General features: G+C 49.5%; 1 protein-coding gene across 2 annotated transcripts in view; it reads right to left on the reverse strand.

Annotated features, from left to right (window-relative positions):
- Nucleotides 1–19230, reverse strand: part of COMMD5 (COMM domain containing 5) — a 375299-nt gene extending 356069 nt beyond the window's left edge. For both annotated transcript variants that reach the window (XM_069612722.1, XM_069612721.1), the window contains exon 1: nt 18956–19230. In XM_069612722.1, the coding sequence (XP_069468823.1) occupies nt 18956–19103 (148 nt within the window). In that variant the 5' untranslated portion in view covers nt 19104–19230. The remainder of the gene's footprint in view (nt 1–18955) is intronic.
- Between the last annotated feature and the right edge of the window lie 374 nt (nt 19231–19604).

The raw sequence follows: 19604 nt of genomic DNA on the forward strand, positions 1-19604 counted from the left end.
CCTCTCCCTCCACCATCTCCCCCACCACCCCATCCCGCTCCAGCACCCATGGCCGCCGAGGTGAACTGTATCCTATTTAACCAGACCCTCCAGAATATTACGGCATGAAATGGAAAATACTGCAGCACAAAAATGGAAAAATTGCGGCACACAACTGCGTTTTTTGCGGCATTTTTTATTGTTGAAAAATACATAATTTAACATCTTTTTTAGCATAAAACCAAGAACTTGAACAGTAAAGAGTTTTGCACATTGAAACGGGAACGTTTGAGGTGGTGTGGGGAACTTTTAACAAACCTACAAATAGTATTTTAGTTTTCATCAGACTCATCTTCAGACTCTGCTTATAAAACTTGACAGTTTCGTTGCAAGTCCTCGGTTGAACCACAAGCAAACTCAACATCCCGTTGCTGCTGGTTGTAGTGCAAAAACACAAGTGCTTGTATTGTTTTCTCGACAAGCGATCGACGCCTAGCAGACAAAATAATTTTGTAAATGCTGTTACTCCTCTCTGCATCGGCAGAACTTATGACACAGCCTTTGTATGCCCTAGCTACTTTTGATAGTACAGGTAGACGGTCAGCCATCCCTTGCCAGAAAATGTCTGTACAGAAGAAACTCCCGATCAGGAACCTCACTTAGTCCTGGGATAGCATTTTTGTCTTGTGTTAGAATGCTAAGGCGTGCTGGATTAAATATGCGTACCTGTTTTAAGAAGTTTATCCCAGGCTGACCACGATCCATGTATTTGCCTAGCTTGTCGAGAACATTTTCAAAAGCCTGAGTAAGCTGATCCATGAGCTGGTCTTTCTGATTCAGACTCAATGTAGTTCCTTCTTTGGAGTCAAGAAAAGGCTGCAGTGACTCCAATGTCAGCACAGAATTTTTGGTAAAGTTAATGTGTAGGTCTTCAAGATAATCGTACACCTTCATGGCAACAGGTATCTGACTCTGAAAGATGTCAGTAAGAAACAGGATGCTCTGGCACTGGTCAGCCACCATCTCCAGCTGAACTTTGATGCAATTCTTGCTGTTGCCACTGAGAATCCTTTGAAGGTTTTCTAAGGAATCGGGGGGGTGACTTGTTGAGATGCATCTCAGATTCTACAAAACCAGAATATGTGTGGAAATGTTTGCAGTGATACTGAACTGCAGCAAACCAAGAATTCCAACGGGTACTGCATGGGTCGGGTGCCATTCGGGGTTGCATTCCATGGGTCTCAGTGAGGTGTTGTAAGAATCTCCGCTTTCTGCTACCAGCCATATAGAAAATCCTAGAGAAATACATTATAAACGCATTCAGCTCAACAAAAGGTTTTCGGAAAGACTCCCCAACAAGGTTGAGGATGTGTGCCAAGCATGTGATGTGGATTGAGTTTGGATATAGATTTTTTTAGAACAGTTTTGTATGCCTTAAGTATGTATGCAGCATTGTCTGTGTTGAAGCACAGAACATTTTCAAATGCAATGTCGTAGTCAGTGAGAACCCTCACAACTGCCTGTGCAACTGTGGCATGGTTGCACTGCACTAGGAACACCGTCAGCAAGGTATGTGTGTATTCTTTGACTGCCATCAATCATCCAAACTGCTCCAAATAATATATTGAGGACACAGCGTCCTTCAACATCCGGTGTCTCATCGAATATGACGCATATGTCTTGATTTTTCAGTTTCTCCTTGAGGTCATTTTTGGCCTGCCTGTATCTTTCAGGCAAATACCTCTCCTGGAGCTGGCGACTTCCAGGGATGGCGCCACCATTGCGGACTTTGTCGTGAAGGAACCTGCGCAACACAGGGTGGTCGGTCTTGCTTAGCGGGATATTTAGGGCTGTGCACACATTGATCCAGTCAATGATTAGATCATGATTGGCTGCCCTAGCAGCTGTAATTTTTCCAAAGCTTGAGGTAACAGTAGTTTGCCTAGGACGTTTTGAGGTTGAATGAGGCTCAGCATCATCTCTGCAATGTTTTGTGTGCTTTTTTGAGCGCATGTGCACATCAACAGTGTATTTTCGAACGTGGTCCACAGCTACATTACATACAGAGCAAAACATGACTCCACCATCTCCATACATTATCTTGCTGTACTGTTTTGCCCTGTCAGCTGCACTTATCTGTGTGGCCAAATGGGAGCGATTCTTCTCAGGCTTCGACGGTTGCAAGAATTTCTCCATTGTGTCCTTTGACTGGGCTAGCAGTTTTCTGCTGCGGTGTGGTGCTCTCCTTCCCAATTGACCGGTCTGGAAAAAGTCAGCTGCGGTGTCAGCTGCAGTGGTGTCTTCTGTGATGTACAGATCCTGCTTCTTAGCTCAGGAATGTCAAAATATGTTCCTGGTGGAATACAGAACAAAGATGCATCCTTGCTAAGCTGCACATTGCATACTTTTGAAAGCAGAAAACAATTAATCTCCCTTGCTGCTCCAACCCAACAGAGTATGCATACTGTTGGAGCAGCCAGGGTTGCACAAATAATTACATTCTGAACACTGCATTGTCATTGCTCAAACGGAAAAAAAATGAATTCCCCAGGTTGCATCCAACAGACTGTGTGGGTTCCTTATTTTGGTATGTTTATGGAGTGACTGAATAGTAGTTGAGAATGCTCGAAGTTAGGGAAGTGACTGGCGCAACCATAACTGCCTGATCCTGATTACTTACTCTAACTCCTCAAAATGCCACATCCCCAACCAGCAGTGATCTGCACATTACCCTTGACATCCCACCTGCCCACTGTGGCATGGAAGACTAACCTTGCTAACTGGTCTTTGCTCTCTGGCACTCTTCTTTAACCAGGAACTTTTCGTTGTCTACTGTAAAAAGTACAATTGGAATATGTTGGCAGTCTCATTACACCGCAATATATCTAACCTCATGACTTTAGTGCATCACACACGATACAGGCTGCATTTCAAATCCAAACTTAATTCCCCCCACATCCCTATGGCCATTCCCACCCACTTCCAGCCTACCCAGAACGCATCTTCCTGGAATCTCTTCGAGGTAACTTTATGAAGCATTACCATCACACTGTGAGACAGAAGTGCCCGTCAGTGTTTTTTCAAAGCAGTCTTCTGAGTTAATGCCTTCTGCAAGTTGATTTATAAGCACTATGAGTGTCCGTCACTGAAGTCCTATTAAAAACAAGCAATCGCTAATCCAACAGTATTGACTTGCTTTTAACACAACTGTGTATAGGAATTGCCAGGTGCTGCTGTTAGTTGGTAATTGCAAGGCCTTTGTCACTGAGGAACAAAATGTTGTGTCCTGTTCTGTCTGGCCACGCTCTGTAGGACAGCCAGGTCGAGTCACCACAGCCTAACATTTTGGATTGTGGTGGGGGAGGAGGGCTATAGCCTGATCAGCTCCATGGAAATGGTGCTGCGCCACTACTTCCAGCAGACAAGTGGAAAGCAAATAAACAGAGGGGCTTGAATTCAAAGGTGTAACCCTGGTTGAAGCCCCTCAGTTTACTTTTCGCTCGTCCTATGACCGCAGGAGAGAGGGGGGGGGGAGAACAACTCTACACTTCTCCATGGAAGGAAGTCATGAGGCGCAAGACACAGGGGCAATGCAGTAGCAGTAACTGCAAGAGCCCATAATACCTAGCCAAAAAATGAACTCTCTTGGAGGGGTCATCATTCCTTGGTTATGCCACCCACACATGGTGACTTAATAAACCCACAAACAGAAATGAAACATCAGAACACTACCAGGGGTCAAGTCCTACAAATTAAAGTGGGGGGGATTCATCAACAAATGCAATGGCATGTGATGTCACCAGAAATTAGCATATCAAGGTGAAATATGCATATTTCATTAAATTGGCTTTGCATAACCACCAAAGTTGCACAGGACATATAGCATTTGCCTTTCATAAAAACAACACCCTTGATTCAAGGCTGGGCTGCATGAGCCCAATTGTAAAGTAATTTGAAACAAATACAGCTACGGTTGTCTACAATTGGTATCATGGGCTGCATGATACCAATTGTAAAACAATTTGAAACAAATACAGTTGCATGATACCAATTGTAAAGCAATTTGAAACGAATGCAGCTATGAGCATCTTCATTTGGTATCATGCAGCCCATGATACCAATTGAAGACGCTCGTAGCTGTATTGGTTTACAATTGGTATCATGCTGATACCAATCTAAGCTTTTTTGTCAGCTCAATTAATTCTCATTTTTTCTGCTTTTGCCATAGAAAATCACCTTTTGGAAATCAATTTAGTACATTAGAATATCTAAAATGTCTTAATTTTCGAGACATGTTTTAGGCAAAAAGAGTATCAGTATTTGAGCTGCCCCAGAGCCTAGTACTCCCTCACTCTCTCTCTCCTTGTATCTCTGCGCCCTGTTTCTCTCTCTCTCTCTCTCTCTCACTCTCTCTCTGCCCCCCCCACACACACACTCTTTGTCTTTCCTTCTCTCTCTCTCTCTCTCTCCCCCTTCCATACACACACTCTGTCTTTCCTTGACTCTCTGCACCCTCTCTCTGCACTCTCGCTCTCTCTCCCCGTCTCTCGCTCTCTCTCTCTCTCTCTCTCCCTTCCTCTCACACTCACTCTTTATCTGTCCATCTGTGGGTGGGAATCACGCTGCCAGCCAGGTGCACGTTTTCTAGAGTTATCCCAGCCATTGTAATTTGTAGAGCGCAGCACAGCCAGAGATGAACACAGCTTTCTTGACAGGGGTGCATGCTGTTACCAATTTGAAACGAATACAGCTACGAGCGTCTGACAATTGGTATGATGCAGCCCAGCCTTGATTCAAGGCTGGGCTGCATCATACCAATTGTAGACGCTCGTAGCTACGAGCGTCGGAAAGCATCAAGTTTATGCTTTACGGTGCTCGACAAGAAGGTGTAATGAAAACACCAATTTGGCCTGTTTGGGTGCTCTTGCCTTAATTGGGGGCAGATTGGTGGGCAGGCCAGTGCTTACCTGGCTATGCTTCACCAACTGTCAGCTCGGCAGGGCAGGCACTCGCTAATGGGCGCGGAAGGGGTCTGGGGACACAGCCAAATGCTGTGCATCTCCCAGGCCTGCGTGACCCTCCAACAACCCCGGGCCTGCAACATGAGCGCAGAGGTGTTAACCCTCAAGCTGCTGCAATCAGCAGCCTGCTGTGTTCGCTCTAAATCATTAAATGAACGCGAAAGAAGACACACTAAGATAACGTGTCTTTTTCGCGCTCATTTAATGATTTATAGCGGCAATTGCGTGAAATGGCACATTTTGCGATTTTTTTGCAAATCGCAAAATCGCCATAAGGTGGATGGTCTGTTTAACGCCCGATCTGTAGCAAAAAACAGACATTGCATCTTTGACCTCCTCGCCTCTGTCACACCAGACCTAGCTTTCATCACCGAAACCTGGTTTTCCGACGACTTCGGCCCAATTGCTAATGAAGCCTTTCCCCCTGACTACTCCCTCATCCCACTGAACCGTCCGTCCAGAGGAGGGGGGGTAGCATTAGTCTTCAAATCTCTATTCCGCGCCTCAATCATCGACAACCAACCCTCCATTCCATCCTGCAAATCTCTCCTCGTTAAACTATCCCTCTCCCCGTCGCTCTCACACAGCTTCCTAATAATCTACAGGCCCCCTGGCTACGATAGACATTTCGCGAACAACCTTTGCGATTCTATTGCCACCCTCCAACTAAACCATCCCAACCTCACCCTTCTTGGAGACTTCAACATATGGCTCGACATCCCCACCAACCCCATGACACTCCCTGGTTGACGGTTTAGATGCAATTAATCTCCAACCCCCATAAACGGCCCGACTCACTATTAAGGACACACTCTTGGGGGGCGTGGCTTGATGGCTATGTGAGAGGACGTTCCTTGGAGGAGCTCCCGATGATACCGATCCTGGAAAAAAGTGATGGTTTTTGGCGGACTTTCGAGCCCACGGTGCATCTAAAGGCGTATGAAAGTGGGGGGCACACGGTGCGTGCCCTCCCCAACAGCGAGACTGCATATTCACGGAACCAGACCCCGAAGAAGGTGGCGGTTGTGCAAAGGAAGGGGAGCACCCAAGATGGCCGCCTGTGGACAAAGGGCCATAAAAGGTCCGACGAGCTGAGGAAGACAAGGTTGGTCGGAACGTGGGCGAGCCCAACCGGATAGACAGGTCGCATGCGCCTCGGGTTGAAGGCAAGAACATAAGGGCGAGCCCCCACTGCAGAGGCCATGGGTCGTGGCGAGCCAGCAGAGTGAATCCAGGTTCAGCGAAACCTCGCTGTGAAGGGGCCGACGAGCGAACCCCGCGAGGATACAGCTGGGCGCGTGGGCCCAATCTACGCAACAGGATGTCTTTCAAGGCGGTGCAGCCCCGGATCAAACAGCCTACGATAGAGACCTATGCTAGGTCGCCCTCGGGCGCGGAAGGGGGCAAGAGCAAAGAAACCCCTGCGGCAGCGACGGACCCACCGGGTACTATCCAGGAGGTGCTGGCAGCAATTGCCGACTTGAAGGTGGCCTGGGAGACGAAGCTGGGCCTGGCCATGAAAGAGTTGCAAGAGGGCCTAAACCTCAAGATAGGAGCGGTCCGAGAAGACGTGAACCTGTTGCGCCAGGATGTGCGAACGATCGCGGAGCGCACTGGGGAACTGGAGAAGGAGTTGGCCCCGACCGTGGAGGCGTGCAATACACACGCCAAGGAACTTCATGCCCTTGTGCAACGAGTGGGCAATTTGGAAGACAGAGCAGAGCAGGCGGAGGGGCGCGCCACTCGCAATAACATTCGCATAGTGGGGGTACCGGAGGGAATGGAAGGATCGAACCCCACGGATTTCGTTGAAACCATGCTTTTGCAGGAGATTACAGGCGGAGAGCTGACCCAGGGGTTCGCGGTCGAAAGGGCGCACAGGGCCCTGATCAGGAGACCGGCCCCAGGAGCCCCCCCGCGGCCGTTGATTGCAAAGATCTTGAACTATCGTGACCGCGAGAAGATTCTCGAATTTTTCCGGAAAGGGGGCACGATAGAAAAGGGGGTCAGCGAATATAACAGCGTATCCGGATTACACGCTGCTTGTACAACGGAGTCGAATGAACTTTGGAACGGTGAAGAGGAGGCTCAGAGAGGCAGGCCACCGCTACATGTTGCTTTACCCCGCTAGGTTAAAGGTGATTCATAAGAACAGATCCCTCTTCTTTGAGACGCCGAGCGACGCGATGGAATGGTTGGATATGCAAGGTCGACCACAGGAATCGGATGCCAAGACAGAAGCGGATGGAGATAAGTAGCACGCTGCAGAGGCACCCGTGAGGCCATAGCTATGACATTGGGACTAGAATATAGTTTGATATTGTGCTTGTGCGGGGGAAGTCACGGCATCTGCCTGCGGGTCCCGTTGAATTCACTTCTCCTAAATAGATGACTGGGAGCTCCTGGGGAGCAACCTCTGCACCCGATAGTAGTATACTTAGTTAGGTCACTGTTAGATTGGTGACACCCCGCGGGGTCCTTGGTCACGAGACGGGTCCAGACGTGGGTAGGCCTGAGATCCAGGGATGGAGCTGGGCTATTGTTGGGGGTTGGGACGTTGTGTGCAGTGGTGTGAGGTTGGGGAAGGGGGGAGGAGGGCACGGTTCGTTAACAGAAGGGAAAGAGCCAGGAAGCGACCCTACATGGGGAACATTATGGGGAGGGATGGGACGGAGATAGACCGACTAGATGGCATCGGGTAATCTCAGAATTGTGACCTGGAATGTACGGGACCTCAACAGCTACCTTAAACGTAACAAAGTGATGATGTATTTGAAGAGGATGCGCGTAGACATAGCCCTGCTGCAAGAGACCCACCTCACTAGGGATAGGCTGGAGGTGGTCGGGAGGAAATGGAAGGGCACCGTTGTGGGGGCGGCGTACTCAGCATATGCCAGAGGGGTTGTCACTTGGGTGGCGCCCCACGTGCCGTTTCGAGTGCTTGATTCTACGGTGGACCCGGAGGGTAGAATGGTGGTGGTTACGGGTCTCTTGGAAAAAAGAGAAGTACACATCATAAATTTGTACGCCCCCAATAACGATACAGCAGCTTACTTTAGGACCCTCTATGGTAAACTTGGCCCCCTGGCGGGGGGTACGGTAGTGTGGGGGGGGATTTTAACTGTACCGTGACCCCAGTATGGATAGGTCCAAGGACAGGGCAGGGCAGGAAAAACGGCACCGGCAGCCAAAGCGCCGAGTACCCTACTGAAAGACCTAGGCCTAGAGGATGCATGGAGAAGGCTGCATCCCACGGATAGACAGTACTCACACTACACAGCCCCACATGATTTGTACACAAGGTTAGACTACATGTTTGTAACAGCCGGGATAGTGAGAGAAATAGAAGGAGCAGAATACAAAGCCAGAGTGCTGTCGGACCACTCGCCCTTGGTGGTAGACTGGAGACACCAGCCCCCACGACCGCATATCCCTACATGGAGACTTAGGACCGAGGCTCTGCAGGATGAGGGGTTTCGGGAGGGCCTGAGGGACGCCATTGAAGAATATTTTGATACAAACACGGGAAGCGTAAGCTCTGTGGGCACATTGTGGGAAGCGTTTAAGGTGGTGGTGCGTGGGGTAGCTATCTCCCAAGTTAAGGGGCTACAGGGGGGGGGGTCGAAAGGGAGCTCCGGGAGGCGGAAAGGGAGCTAGAGGAGCTCACGCGTTGCGCGAGCACCGCTCATGATAACAGAACCAAAGTAGAGGAGCTACAGTTGTCCTGCAGTGCACTCTGGGATAGATTGTGCAGACTCAGCTACAGGAAATATACAGAGAGGATACACGCAGGGGGCGACAGGAAATATACAGAGAGGATACACGCAGGGGGCGACAAGCCGGGCAGATTGCTGGCTTGGCTGTACAAGAGTGAGACCCCCCGCTCGGTGATTAGTGAGATTCAGGGCGAAGGAGATAGCATATGCAACACCCAGAAAGAGGTAAATGAGGAATTCCTTAAGTTTTACAGACACTTGTATGAGGACACGGGGAAGGACATGGGCCAAGACATACTAGACACATTGGGGGACATTGAGCTGCCCACCTTAGATGATCTAGAAAGTTCTGCGTTGGACGCACCCGTCACCTCGGATGAGCTGGAGGTAGCGATTCGGAACTTGCCCACTTGTAAGGCGCCGGGTTCGGATGGGCTGCCCAGCGAGTTCTACAAAACATACCAGCAAGAGTTGCTCCAGCCACCGCTTGCCACTTTCAACGAGGCCTATGCGAAGGGAGAACTCCCATTGTCCCTCCGTGAGGCTGTAATCATCCCACTCCTGAAACCAGGCCGTGGAGCGCGGGTCTTACAGACCGTTGTCCATGCTCAACCAGGACAGCAAAATACTCACGGCGGTGCTGGCTAATAGACTGAAGAGGGTGATTAAGAAACTGATACACCCAGATCAGACGGGATATGTTCCGGGTAGGAACATCACCGATAACCACCGGAGGCTACACCATGTCATAGACCAAACTGAGGAGGACACGGGCGAGCTGGCTATAGTGTCGTTAGACGCGGTCAAGGCCTTCGACTCGGTACGATGGCCCTGGCTGAAAGCGGTCCTGAAGGGGTACGGAGTGGGACCTGGATACTTCAGATGGGTACAGTTGTTTTACAGCACCCCGATGGCGAGGGTCAAGACAGGGTCCACGGTCTCAGATTCTTGGCAACTGGGCAGGGGGACCAGACAGGGATGTCCCTGGTCACCTATGCTATATATACTGGCATTGGAGCCGCTGGCAATATGCCTGCGTTAACAATATGGGGAGGTGGGCATAAAAACGGCCAGTGGAGAGCATCTGATATCATTATATGCGGATGATATGCTCCTTTATTTGCGCTACCCAGAAGAAAACCTACAGTACATCCTAGAGGTGATAGAACGGTACGCCGTCCTCTCCGGTATATCGGTGAACCCTGGGAAGTCCAGCCTGTTCCCTTTGGGTAGATATAGGAATGTCCCGGTGCAGAGGCTGCCTGTTCTGCCAATACCATGGCAGCCCGTAACATTTAGGTATTTGGGAATAAACATTTATCACAAGATCGAGACAGAACACAAGCACAACACGGAAAAGGCGATAGAGGGGATTAAGAACAGTATGGTATTCTGGTCCAGATTGCCCCTGACCATGATGGGGAGGGCGGCCTTGCTCAAGATGGTGGTCCTGCCTAGACTCTTGCACTTCTTTATAAACGTCCCGTTTCTGATACCCAGGAGCCTATTCGCGAAACTTCACAGCGTGTGTAGGGGTTTTGTGTGGGGCAGCTCTAGGAATAGGGTGGCTCGGTGGAAGCTCCAGAGCCCATGTGACAGGGGGGGGTAGGCCTGCCTAACTTCGAACTCTATTACCTGGCGGGGCAGCTGCAGTACGTGGCCAGGTGGCTCTCGACTGAAGATTCGGCAGAAGCCAGGCTCCTGCGCGAAGATACAGCCCCATACTTTCTGATGGAAGTAGTGTGGTTGGACAGAGATAAACTGGTGGGCAAGGGGCAGCTACTGAGGTTGGGCTGGGAGATCTGGCACAGGACATGGAAGATTGGGGGGGACTCGGAACCATACTCCCAGCAGGCCCCTTTGGCGGCTCTGTGTGGGAGCGACTCAACTACTTGAATCGGTCCGCAGATACTGGGAACGGGTAGGCCTAGCCACCCTCGGGGATATATGGCAGGAAGGGGAGGCGGTGGACTTTCAGCGGCTGCAGGAAGAGACAGGAGTACATGGTGGCCAATATATAACCTACACTAGGCTGGTGAAAAAGACTAGAGAAAGATGGCCGAGACAGTGCTCGCGGGGGATCCAGATGCCTCCCTGGAAACCATGAATGATGTATCGGAGGGCGGGCACGAAATATCGAGGATATATGAGCTCCTGCGAGCAAGGGCAGGGAAGGAGTTGCTCCAATTGAGACAAGATTGGGAGGAGGAGGTGGGGGGACCCATGACGGATGGGCAGTGGGAACGGGCCCAGAGGTACCATAAAAAGGTGTCCCGTAACGCGAGATTCCAACAGCTTCAATTGTATGTTACCCACAGGGCTTATTTAACCCCCGGGAAGATTGCAAAGTTTGGGGGATCAGCTATGCAGCAATGCCCCAGATGTGGGGAGGTGAACGCAGGACTGCTACACATGTTTTGGGCTTGCCCGGAGGTGCATAGATTTTGGAACGAGGTCAAGACAAGACTGGCTGGCGGGGGGGTGGTGCTGGATGTGGAGAATCGGCTTGGTCATGCATGCTTGGACTATTCCCTAGACCCCGGCATTTGAAACACATAAGCAAGATGAAGGACCTGGCCTATGTCTTGGCCAAACGTAGGATCGCCATGGGCTGGAAGGCGGCCCACAGACCTAGGGTGGAGTTATGGTGGACAGACCTCTTGAGGTGGGCGGAAGCTGAATTCGTAGTCTGGTTTGAAGCGGTCACCAGGGGGGGGGGGCGAAGAAGAAGCAGGGCCCTTGCTGGCCTGGCGGCAATTGGTGGCCTCGTTAGCAAACCCTCACCAGGGTGACAACGAAACAGAGGACCCGATTGATGGCTGTCTAGGTAGTGTGCCACCCAATGATGTTCCCGTAAACAATATGTGAGAACCGGCTCTAGTTTAAAGGGGGAGGGGGGAGTTTAAAAATGTGTTGGAATATGATGCTTTCTATGTTTTGAAACAGTTGTAGTGTGTTTGTGTGACCTGAAAAAATAAAAATAAATTAAAAAAAAAAAAAAAAAAAAAAGACACTCTTGATGCCATCTTTAGCTCCAACACCTTGATTCATCTAAAGCCCCCCACCCCCATCATCTGGTCCGATCACTTCATTCTCTCGTTCGCCATCCACGCACCCGACCCCCTTCCGGTACCTGTATCTGAACCTCCGAATCTACACAAATGCTGGAAAAAACTAATAAATCACCCCGGACCTAGCCGAGGCACTCCTCCAGTCTCCACCACCTACCTGCCGCCTCAACAACCAACTAACCCCTGAAGCCTTTGATACATGGCTCAACGCTTCTCTAACACGGCTCACCCCCTCATGCAAACCATCAACCCGCCGTGGCCTTTTCCCCAGATGGTTCACTCCTGAGTTGAAGACCACTAAACGACAATACAAATACCTAGAACGCAAATGGCAAAAAGAGAAAACCCACGAGAGCAGGACCACCTTGGCCCGACACCTGTATCGGTACAAGGCCGAAATCCGGAAAGCAAAAAAAGCCCACTACAACACCCGAATCCTAAATTGCAATAACCCAAGCAAAGAACTTCACAAAATCATCTCCGAATTCACCAATCCGGCTTGTAACACGACCGTCCCGACCCCGTCACAATCACTGTGTGACTCAGTCTCCCTCCATTTTTAAACCACGGCTATCGAAAGGACAAAAACTCTAACCACCAAACTGGCTCTCCTACAGCCACCAGGCAATCCTCCGCCCCTACCGGCCAGCCCATCAGCTGCCACCTCCACGCAACCAAAGTTCGAAACCTTTAGTCCAATATCACCAGAACAATTTCTCAAACTTCTATCTGCCCGCAAACCATCTGGATCACCACTGGACCCTTGCCCAGCCACAACCCTTAAAGACATTTTTGCTTCCACCTGCACAGGAGAACACGCAAGATCTATCATAAATGCCTCCCTTTCCTCCGGTATCTTTCCAGACGCATTCAAAATGGTGCACGTCAAACCTCTAATTAAAAAACCCTGGCTCGACCCTCTCGAGCCAAAAAACTACCGCCCCATCTCAAACACCAGGTTCCTTGCCAAACTCATTGACCGAACCGCCTATTCTCAACTAAATGCCTTTGTCGAAGCCAACAATCTCCTAGACCCCGTCCAATCAGGTTTCAGAACACGTCACGGAACTGAAACTACCCTAACCTCGATCTGGGATGACCTTAAAATGACAGCAGACTCCGCGGGATGCGCCGCACTAATCCTTCTCGACCTATCGGCCGCCTTTGACACGATCAATCACTCAATCCACCTTGACCGCCTCCACTCCCTAGGAATTCGTGGAACCGCTCTTAAATGGATAGCTTCATTCCTCAAAGACAGGCACCAAACAACGACACTTTCCAGCTTTACCTCCCAAGCCCGACCAGTCGACACGAGAATCCCACAAGGAGCATGTCTAGCCGCCCTCCTGTTCAATCTCTACCTGATCACCCTCCCACCAATAATTCGTTCTCACAACATCCTGTGTTACAACTACACCGACGACACTCAACTAATTCTAAAATTCCTGAACTCAAAACCCAACTCCCGACCTGACCTGGCATCCTGCCTCCTTAAAATAGAACGCTGGATGACCCAAACCTACCTCTTGTTAAACCCCTCCAAAACAAAAATCATGGTTTGCGGCAACTCCAATCTTCTTCCGCACCCACTACCCTGGCCACCCGCCTTGGGCAACTCACCAACACCCTCCGACACAGGGAAAAATCTTGGATGCACCCTGGACTCTGACCTAACACTATCGCACCAAGTCAACAATGTCTCAAAGTCCTGCCACTACCACCTTAAAAACCTTAGGCGCATCTTTCCACATCTCTCATTTCCCAACAGACGCTCCGCGGTCCAATCAATCGTTATATCAAGACTGGACTACGCAAACCCCCTATACCTCGGAATCCATGCCTACCAACTGAATAAACTCCAAAGGGCACAAAACGCGGCAGCCAAAATGCTACTTGCGCTTGGTCCTAGAGACCACGTATCCCCAGCCCTTAAGACACTGCACTTGCTTCCAGTAGCCCGTAGGGTGGCCTTCAAAACCTTATGCCTCTCCCATCGAGCACTGCATAAAACTGGACCTCAATATCTTCAAGACAAGCTAATACCTTATCATCCCACTCGCACCCCAAGATCAAGCTCAGCCGGCCTCCTAGTAATTCCTAAAACAAACTCAGTCAGGTTAGGCGGTTCATCATTCTCAGCCCTAGCCCCAACCCTGTGGAACTCGCTCCCACCCCACATCCGCTTAACTGAGGATTTAACGTCCTTCCGCAAACTACTGAAAACCTGGCTCTTCCCCTAAAACCAACCGGTTTTCCAGACTAGCATCATCACAATAACACCGACCCAACAAACTACCTGAAGCGAGAAATTGACAGCTAATAAAGCCGAATGTAAACAGTGAAGTGGATAATAGGAATAAATCATTATGAAAGTAAGGAGATCTAAACTGATGAAATGGACGCAATGAATGAGGAGGGAAAGTAGTGAATGACATAGATGAAATAGTTAGAATGGATAAAGAGTATAGAAGAGTATAGAACAGATGAATCGAATAAGTGTAGGAGTGCATGAATGGAAGGACAGATGACTAGATAGATCAAATGGGAATGGAGATCGGATGGAATAGATGAACATACTAAAGCCAATGAGTGTGTAGAGTGGATGGGTGTGTAGAGCGGACGAGCGTGTAGAGTTGATGAATACGAAAATACAGAGAAACCAATAGAACGCTGAAGGTCGCTAGAACTGTTGACTATACTGAACGGACGAACGTATAGACTGGATAAACGTTTTGACCAGACGAACGTGAATGAGCAAACGAGCATGTAGAGAGAATGTGTGGAGAGCAGACGAGAGTGGAGAGCAGACGAGAGTGGAGAGCAGACGAGAGTGGAGAGCGGCCGAGTATATTGGACCAGTTAAAAATGTGGAACGATTGAGTGTGTGGAACGGACGAGTACGTAGAGCAGAGCAGACGAGTACGTAGAGCGGAAAAGTGTGTGGAACGGACGAGCACGTAGAACAGAGCCGACGAATACGTAGAACGGATGAATGAGCGGAACGGACGAGTACGCAGAGCAGAGCACAGAGCGGACGAGTACGTAGAGCGGACAAATGTGTGGAGCGGATGAGTATGGAATGGATGAGTCTGTGGTGCTGATAAATATGTGGAGCGGGTGAATGTGGTGCCGACAAGTGTGTGGAGCGGGTGAGTACGTGGAGCGGATACATTCGTAGAACAGATGTGTGTGTGGAACGGACGAATGGGTGGAGCGGATGAATATGTGGAGCGGAGTACGTGGAGCGGATAAATTCATAGAACGGATGAGTGGGGGGGAGCGGATGTGTGCATGGAACGGACGAATACGTAGAGCGGTCGAGTAATATATCAAGCGGACGAGTAGTATGTTGTGCCGATGAGTGGATAGACCAGATGAGTGTGTGGACCGGATGAGCGTGCGGATTGGACGAGTGTATGGAGCACACAAGTGTGTGGACGAGTGTGTGGAACGGACGGGTGCGGGGAGCAGACAAGCGTATGTGGAGCGGACGACTGTATGTAGCGGATGAATGTATGTAGAGCGGACGAGAATATGTGGTGCGGAAAGGGGTGTAGAGCAGACGAAGGTGTGGAGCAGACAAGTGTGTGGAGCGGATGCCTGTGTGAGCGGATGCCTGTGCGGAGCGGATGAGTGTATGTTGAGCGGTTGAGTGTGTGGACCGGATGAGAGTGCGGACCGGATGAGAGTGCGGACCGGATGAGCGAACAGAACGGATGAGTATACAGAGCGGATGAGTGCATAGGCAGACAGGAGTACATGCGCGGGGTAGACTGGAGTACATGTGCATGGAATACATGAGAGCATGCGTGAAGCACACTGGAAAATGAGGGATAGACTAGAGCACGCAAGGTGAACTAGAATGCGCGAGTGTGTCTAGCAGGCAGGAGTGAACGCCTGAAATGAATAAAATGCATAGAACGGACCTGATCCCATAAATTGCGTGACGTACATAATATGCATTGGTATGCGGGAACATTTGAAAGAACGTATATCATACCACACCCCACGCCTACTCTCTTCTTTACACCACCACTCAAATAGAACACAGGGATACTGTGACACCATTCCGTATAACTGTTCTCATATCAACATCTCCCGCTCACTCCCCATCACTCTAAGTAAACACTGCTGGTTTAACACCCCCAGCCAGGCGTTTCTCCTCAGGCCTAACGCAGCCACACTTGAGCTGGATAAATTCTGCCAGAGCGAACACATTCTCCTGACCTCTCAACCACCACACCTACTGCTAAGAAGCAGCTACCACATGAACTCCGCACCAGCTGCACACATACCTGGTGCGCACACGCACCTTTTGACTCTCTTCACTCTCTACTGACCCGAACTTCGGTTCCCAAGGGCGTTCAACCTACCAGCGCCTTCAGACCATACCAATGGTATATAAGGCGCTATATAAATGCAAAATAACAATAACAAAAGCGACCATGCATAGCGAGGGAGCAGAACCAACCCAGGTTGGTTCAGGGGCGGCTTCCACCTGGAGATCATTTTTTGAATAATGGTGCATCATACAGCACACTTTATGTGAACAATGGTGGCAAAAGTAAGACAGTTTGCATTCGATTTTGTAGGATGTCATGAAAAAATGCAATAGATAAAAGTCACCAACAGTGCACAGGAGCATGTCCCGACGCATTTTCATGAGGCCTTTTCCCACAATAAATGCCAGTACAAAAAAATGTCCATGATAGCTGCATGGCTATGCTAGCTGCACATATGCTAGTATTCCCATGAAGGTACATACTCAAAATGTCATGCCACATTAAGAAATGGCTAGACTCGCTACACCGAAATGACCATCTAGTCATGCAATAACACTTATGCTCCTTTTATTATATATGCCCAATAAAAAATGATATCCCTCCAGTTCTCTTACCTCTCGCTCAAACCACCCAAATTAGCTCCACCAGGCCTGCACAAACCAAACTCAAGCACATTCATTTGCTCAGTCAAACACCAATTCTGAAGCGTACCCGTACACCATAGACTCAATCATTCACACATGCATACACCACACAATCAGACATACAAAATACAATTCAATTTCAACATTGACCTTCAGTCCCAGTGCTGATGCTGCCCCTCCCATTGATGCCGTATCCTGTGACAAAGGCCCTCCGGTCCCCACGCAAACGAACAGGAAGCACAGAGCGATTCCTAGTTCCGGCACGCAGAAGCCGGATCGCCACATTGTCAGCGCCCCATTCACTCTGAATGCATACATGTCTCCTGCCTAATATAATTCAACCCCCAATGCAATCCTATTGGGAAATTCACTCTTACCGCTTTCTGTGGCGAAATAATCCTGCCATGTGCCCCAGAATGTTTGCATGTATGAGAACGTGCAGGGAAGCACAGGTGTGCGCCTTCCCACAGACGTGCAGTTCCCCAGCCTGCATGGCCAATGGTACATAAAATGCAAAATGCACCCGGCCATGCATGGTCAATTGGACATGCGTGCTGCAGGAACATAAACTGTCAAAGAGGAATCATGTTTCCATATAGAGGTTGGCAACCCCTCATCTATTATCAGGTGTGCAACGTCATTGGGCTAATCCAGCTCCAGCACTCCCACGAAATGTGAGGTGAGGGCGGTGGTTCCGTGCAAGGCCTTTGTTAACAGCAAAACCGTTTAACTTTGGTGTCCTGTTCTGTCCATCCACAGCTCTGTAGGTCAGCAGGGGATGGGGGGGGGGCGGATCTACTCAATGGTGTTGCGCCACCGTTTAGGAGTGCACAGGTCCTGCCGACACCCCAGACACAACACTCCCTTGAAAACCAAGAGATCAGTTTAACTGTGAGCAGCAGTTATCAGTGTGTGCCATGCTTCCATTCACTAGAGAAGAGTCCTTCTGAATACAGCACTTTTAACACGAATAAACAACTTTCTTGGTAAAGGATGCCTCCTCCTTTGAACAAAAGCAGTTTGCAATTAAGGTGTGGTTTAGCAATCTAATGCAAGCTTTGTATACAATTTAAAGGCCTTGTTTGTGACGTGCATCAGGAGTGACGGTGCTGACAGGTGGGTGCATGTCAGAAGCACCAGTCTTGAGTGATAATCTTCTTCAATAGGTTTGGTGATATCTTATCAAATACAGAGATCCCAAGTATCCCTTGAAGTGCTTTGTGGAAATCTTGGTTACGTAAAGCATTTCACTGTTAGCACATGTATTCAGATGAATACATTTTTAGGCAATTGAAATCGTGATGTGGGGTTAGTACTGCATACCTGAGGAGTGATTGGAAGGGTAGAGAGGGAACAGGAGACCACTCATTCTCACAGCAGTCCTTAAGTGGGTGCTTTCAGACTTAAAGGAGAGAGTTAACTGCGTGCAACATTGAAGTTGCACTAGAAAAGTCTCCGAATGCATAAAGAAGTTAATGCCCCACACACACGAATAGGTTTGGCCCTCCCCCACAGCTACTGGAGATAGTAGCTCTCCCAACAATTGAAGGGTTAGCCTCACCTGGATTTTAGCCTCGGTGCCTCCCTGGATGTGCACACTTGCATTTTGTAAGGCAGAGAGTTGAGCGAAGCCTTTCCCAAAACTGACGCTGTTAGTTTTACTGTGTTTGGTTTTAGCCTAGGTGCCTCCCTGGATGTGCACACTTGCATTTTGTTAGGCAGAGAGTCGAGCGAAGCCTTTCCCAACACTGACGCTGTTAGTTTTACTGTGTTTATGCAGAACAATGTACTTCCACAAACTAAGTAAAACTTTTAAGCTACTACTTTGAAGAAAGGTTTAGATCACCTCTCGGCATATTGTGCTTTAAAGTGTACTATTTGATAGTTGGTCCCCACACCAGACCTCGAGAGGCAGAACGCTGGGGGCAGAGCCTCCAATTTTGCCCCACCCATTTTCTGAAGTGACCCGTCCTATCACCAGTTAGCCCTCCTCCACCAACATGTAGGTTTGGTTGCACACATTATGTACTACAATCCGCCCCTGCTGCACTGGATTCGGTTCCTCGAGGACACCCTGCCCGAGTTCCTGGGGAGAACCTGCCCCGCTCAAACGGAGCTACTAGGCTAGGGCTACAAACCTCAGCCGCCCGTACATCACTCCGAGTCCCCATCCCCTCGAGGAGTGGTGTGGGTTCCAGAGAACATGTTGTCCATTTGCAGCACTGGATATACACCTACCCTTCAGGATCTTCCTGAAGACGTCATGCTGCAGGTCTTGCAAATATTTGGCCATTGTCTCTACCTCTGGGGGAGTTCGAGCACCCAGGAAACTGCTCCTGTCCCCCAGGTGAGGAGCGGTGGAGGAAGGCTTCCCCAGGAGCGCCATCTCTTAGCGCCACACGGCAGTGTGCAAAGCCAATCCTAGCTTCTTCTTCTTCTTAATTATCGGAGGCGTGGGCGGACCCATACGACTAGTTCCCATCCGAGCAACGGACCATAGCAACGGCCCGCCCACTCTATTTCACGTGACTTCCCACGTCATTATTGGATTTTTCCGGAGCGATTAAGCGTTTCCGGAGCAAAGGGAGCTCTGAGCGGTATTTCCGAAGCGGGAAGGCTGTGGCTGCCGGTGCAAGCGTAAGCGGGGGAGAACCATACCTGCCTACATTTGAAAATCAAAATTCCTGAGATTTAAGCCCTGCCCACATCCACACAAGACTCCGCCCACACGCCCCGCCCACCTTTCAAAAAGGTAAACCCGATTGTTGTAGCCTTCATTTTGCTTACTATAGCATTGAAAATAATTAATTCAATGTTATAGTAAGCAAAGCCGCCGAAATAATGGTGCTTTCAATCCATGTCATTGGATGGAAAGCACTATTATTAC

This window comes from Ambystoma mexicanum, chromosome 5p (assembly GCF_040938575.1).
Source record: "Ambystoma mexicanum isolate Mex_15411 chromosome 5p, UKY_AmexF1_1, whole genome shotgun sequence".
NCBI classification, from domain to species: domain Eukaryota; kingdom Metazoa; phylum Chordata; class Amphibia; order Caudata; family Ambystomatidae; genus Ambystoma; species Ambystoma mexicanum.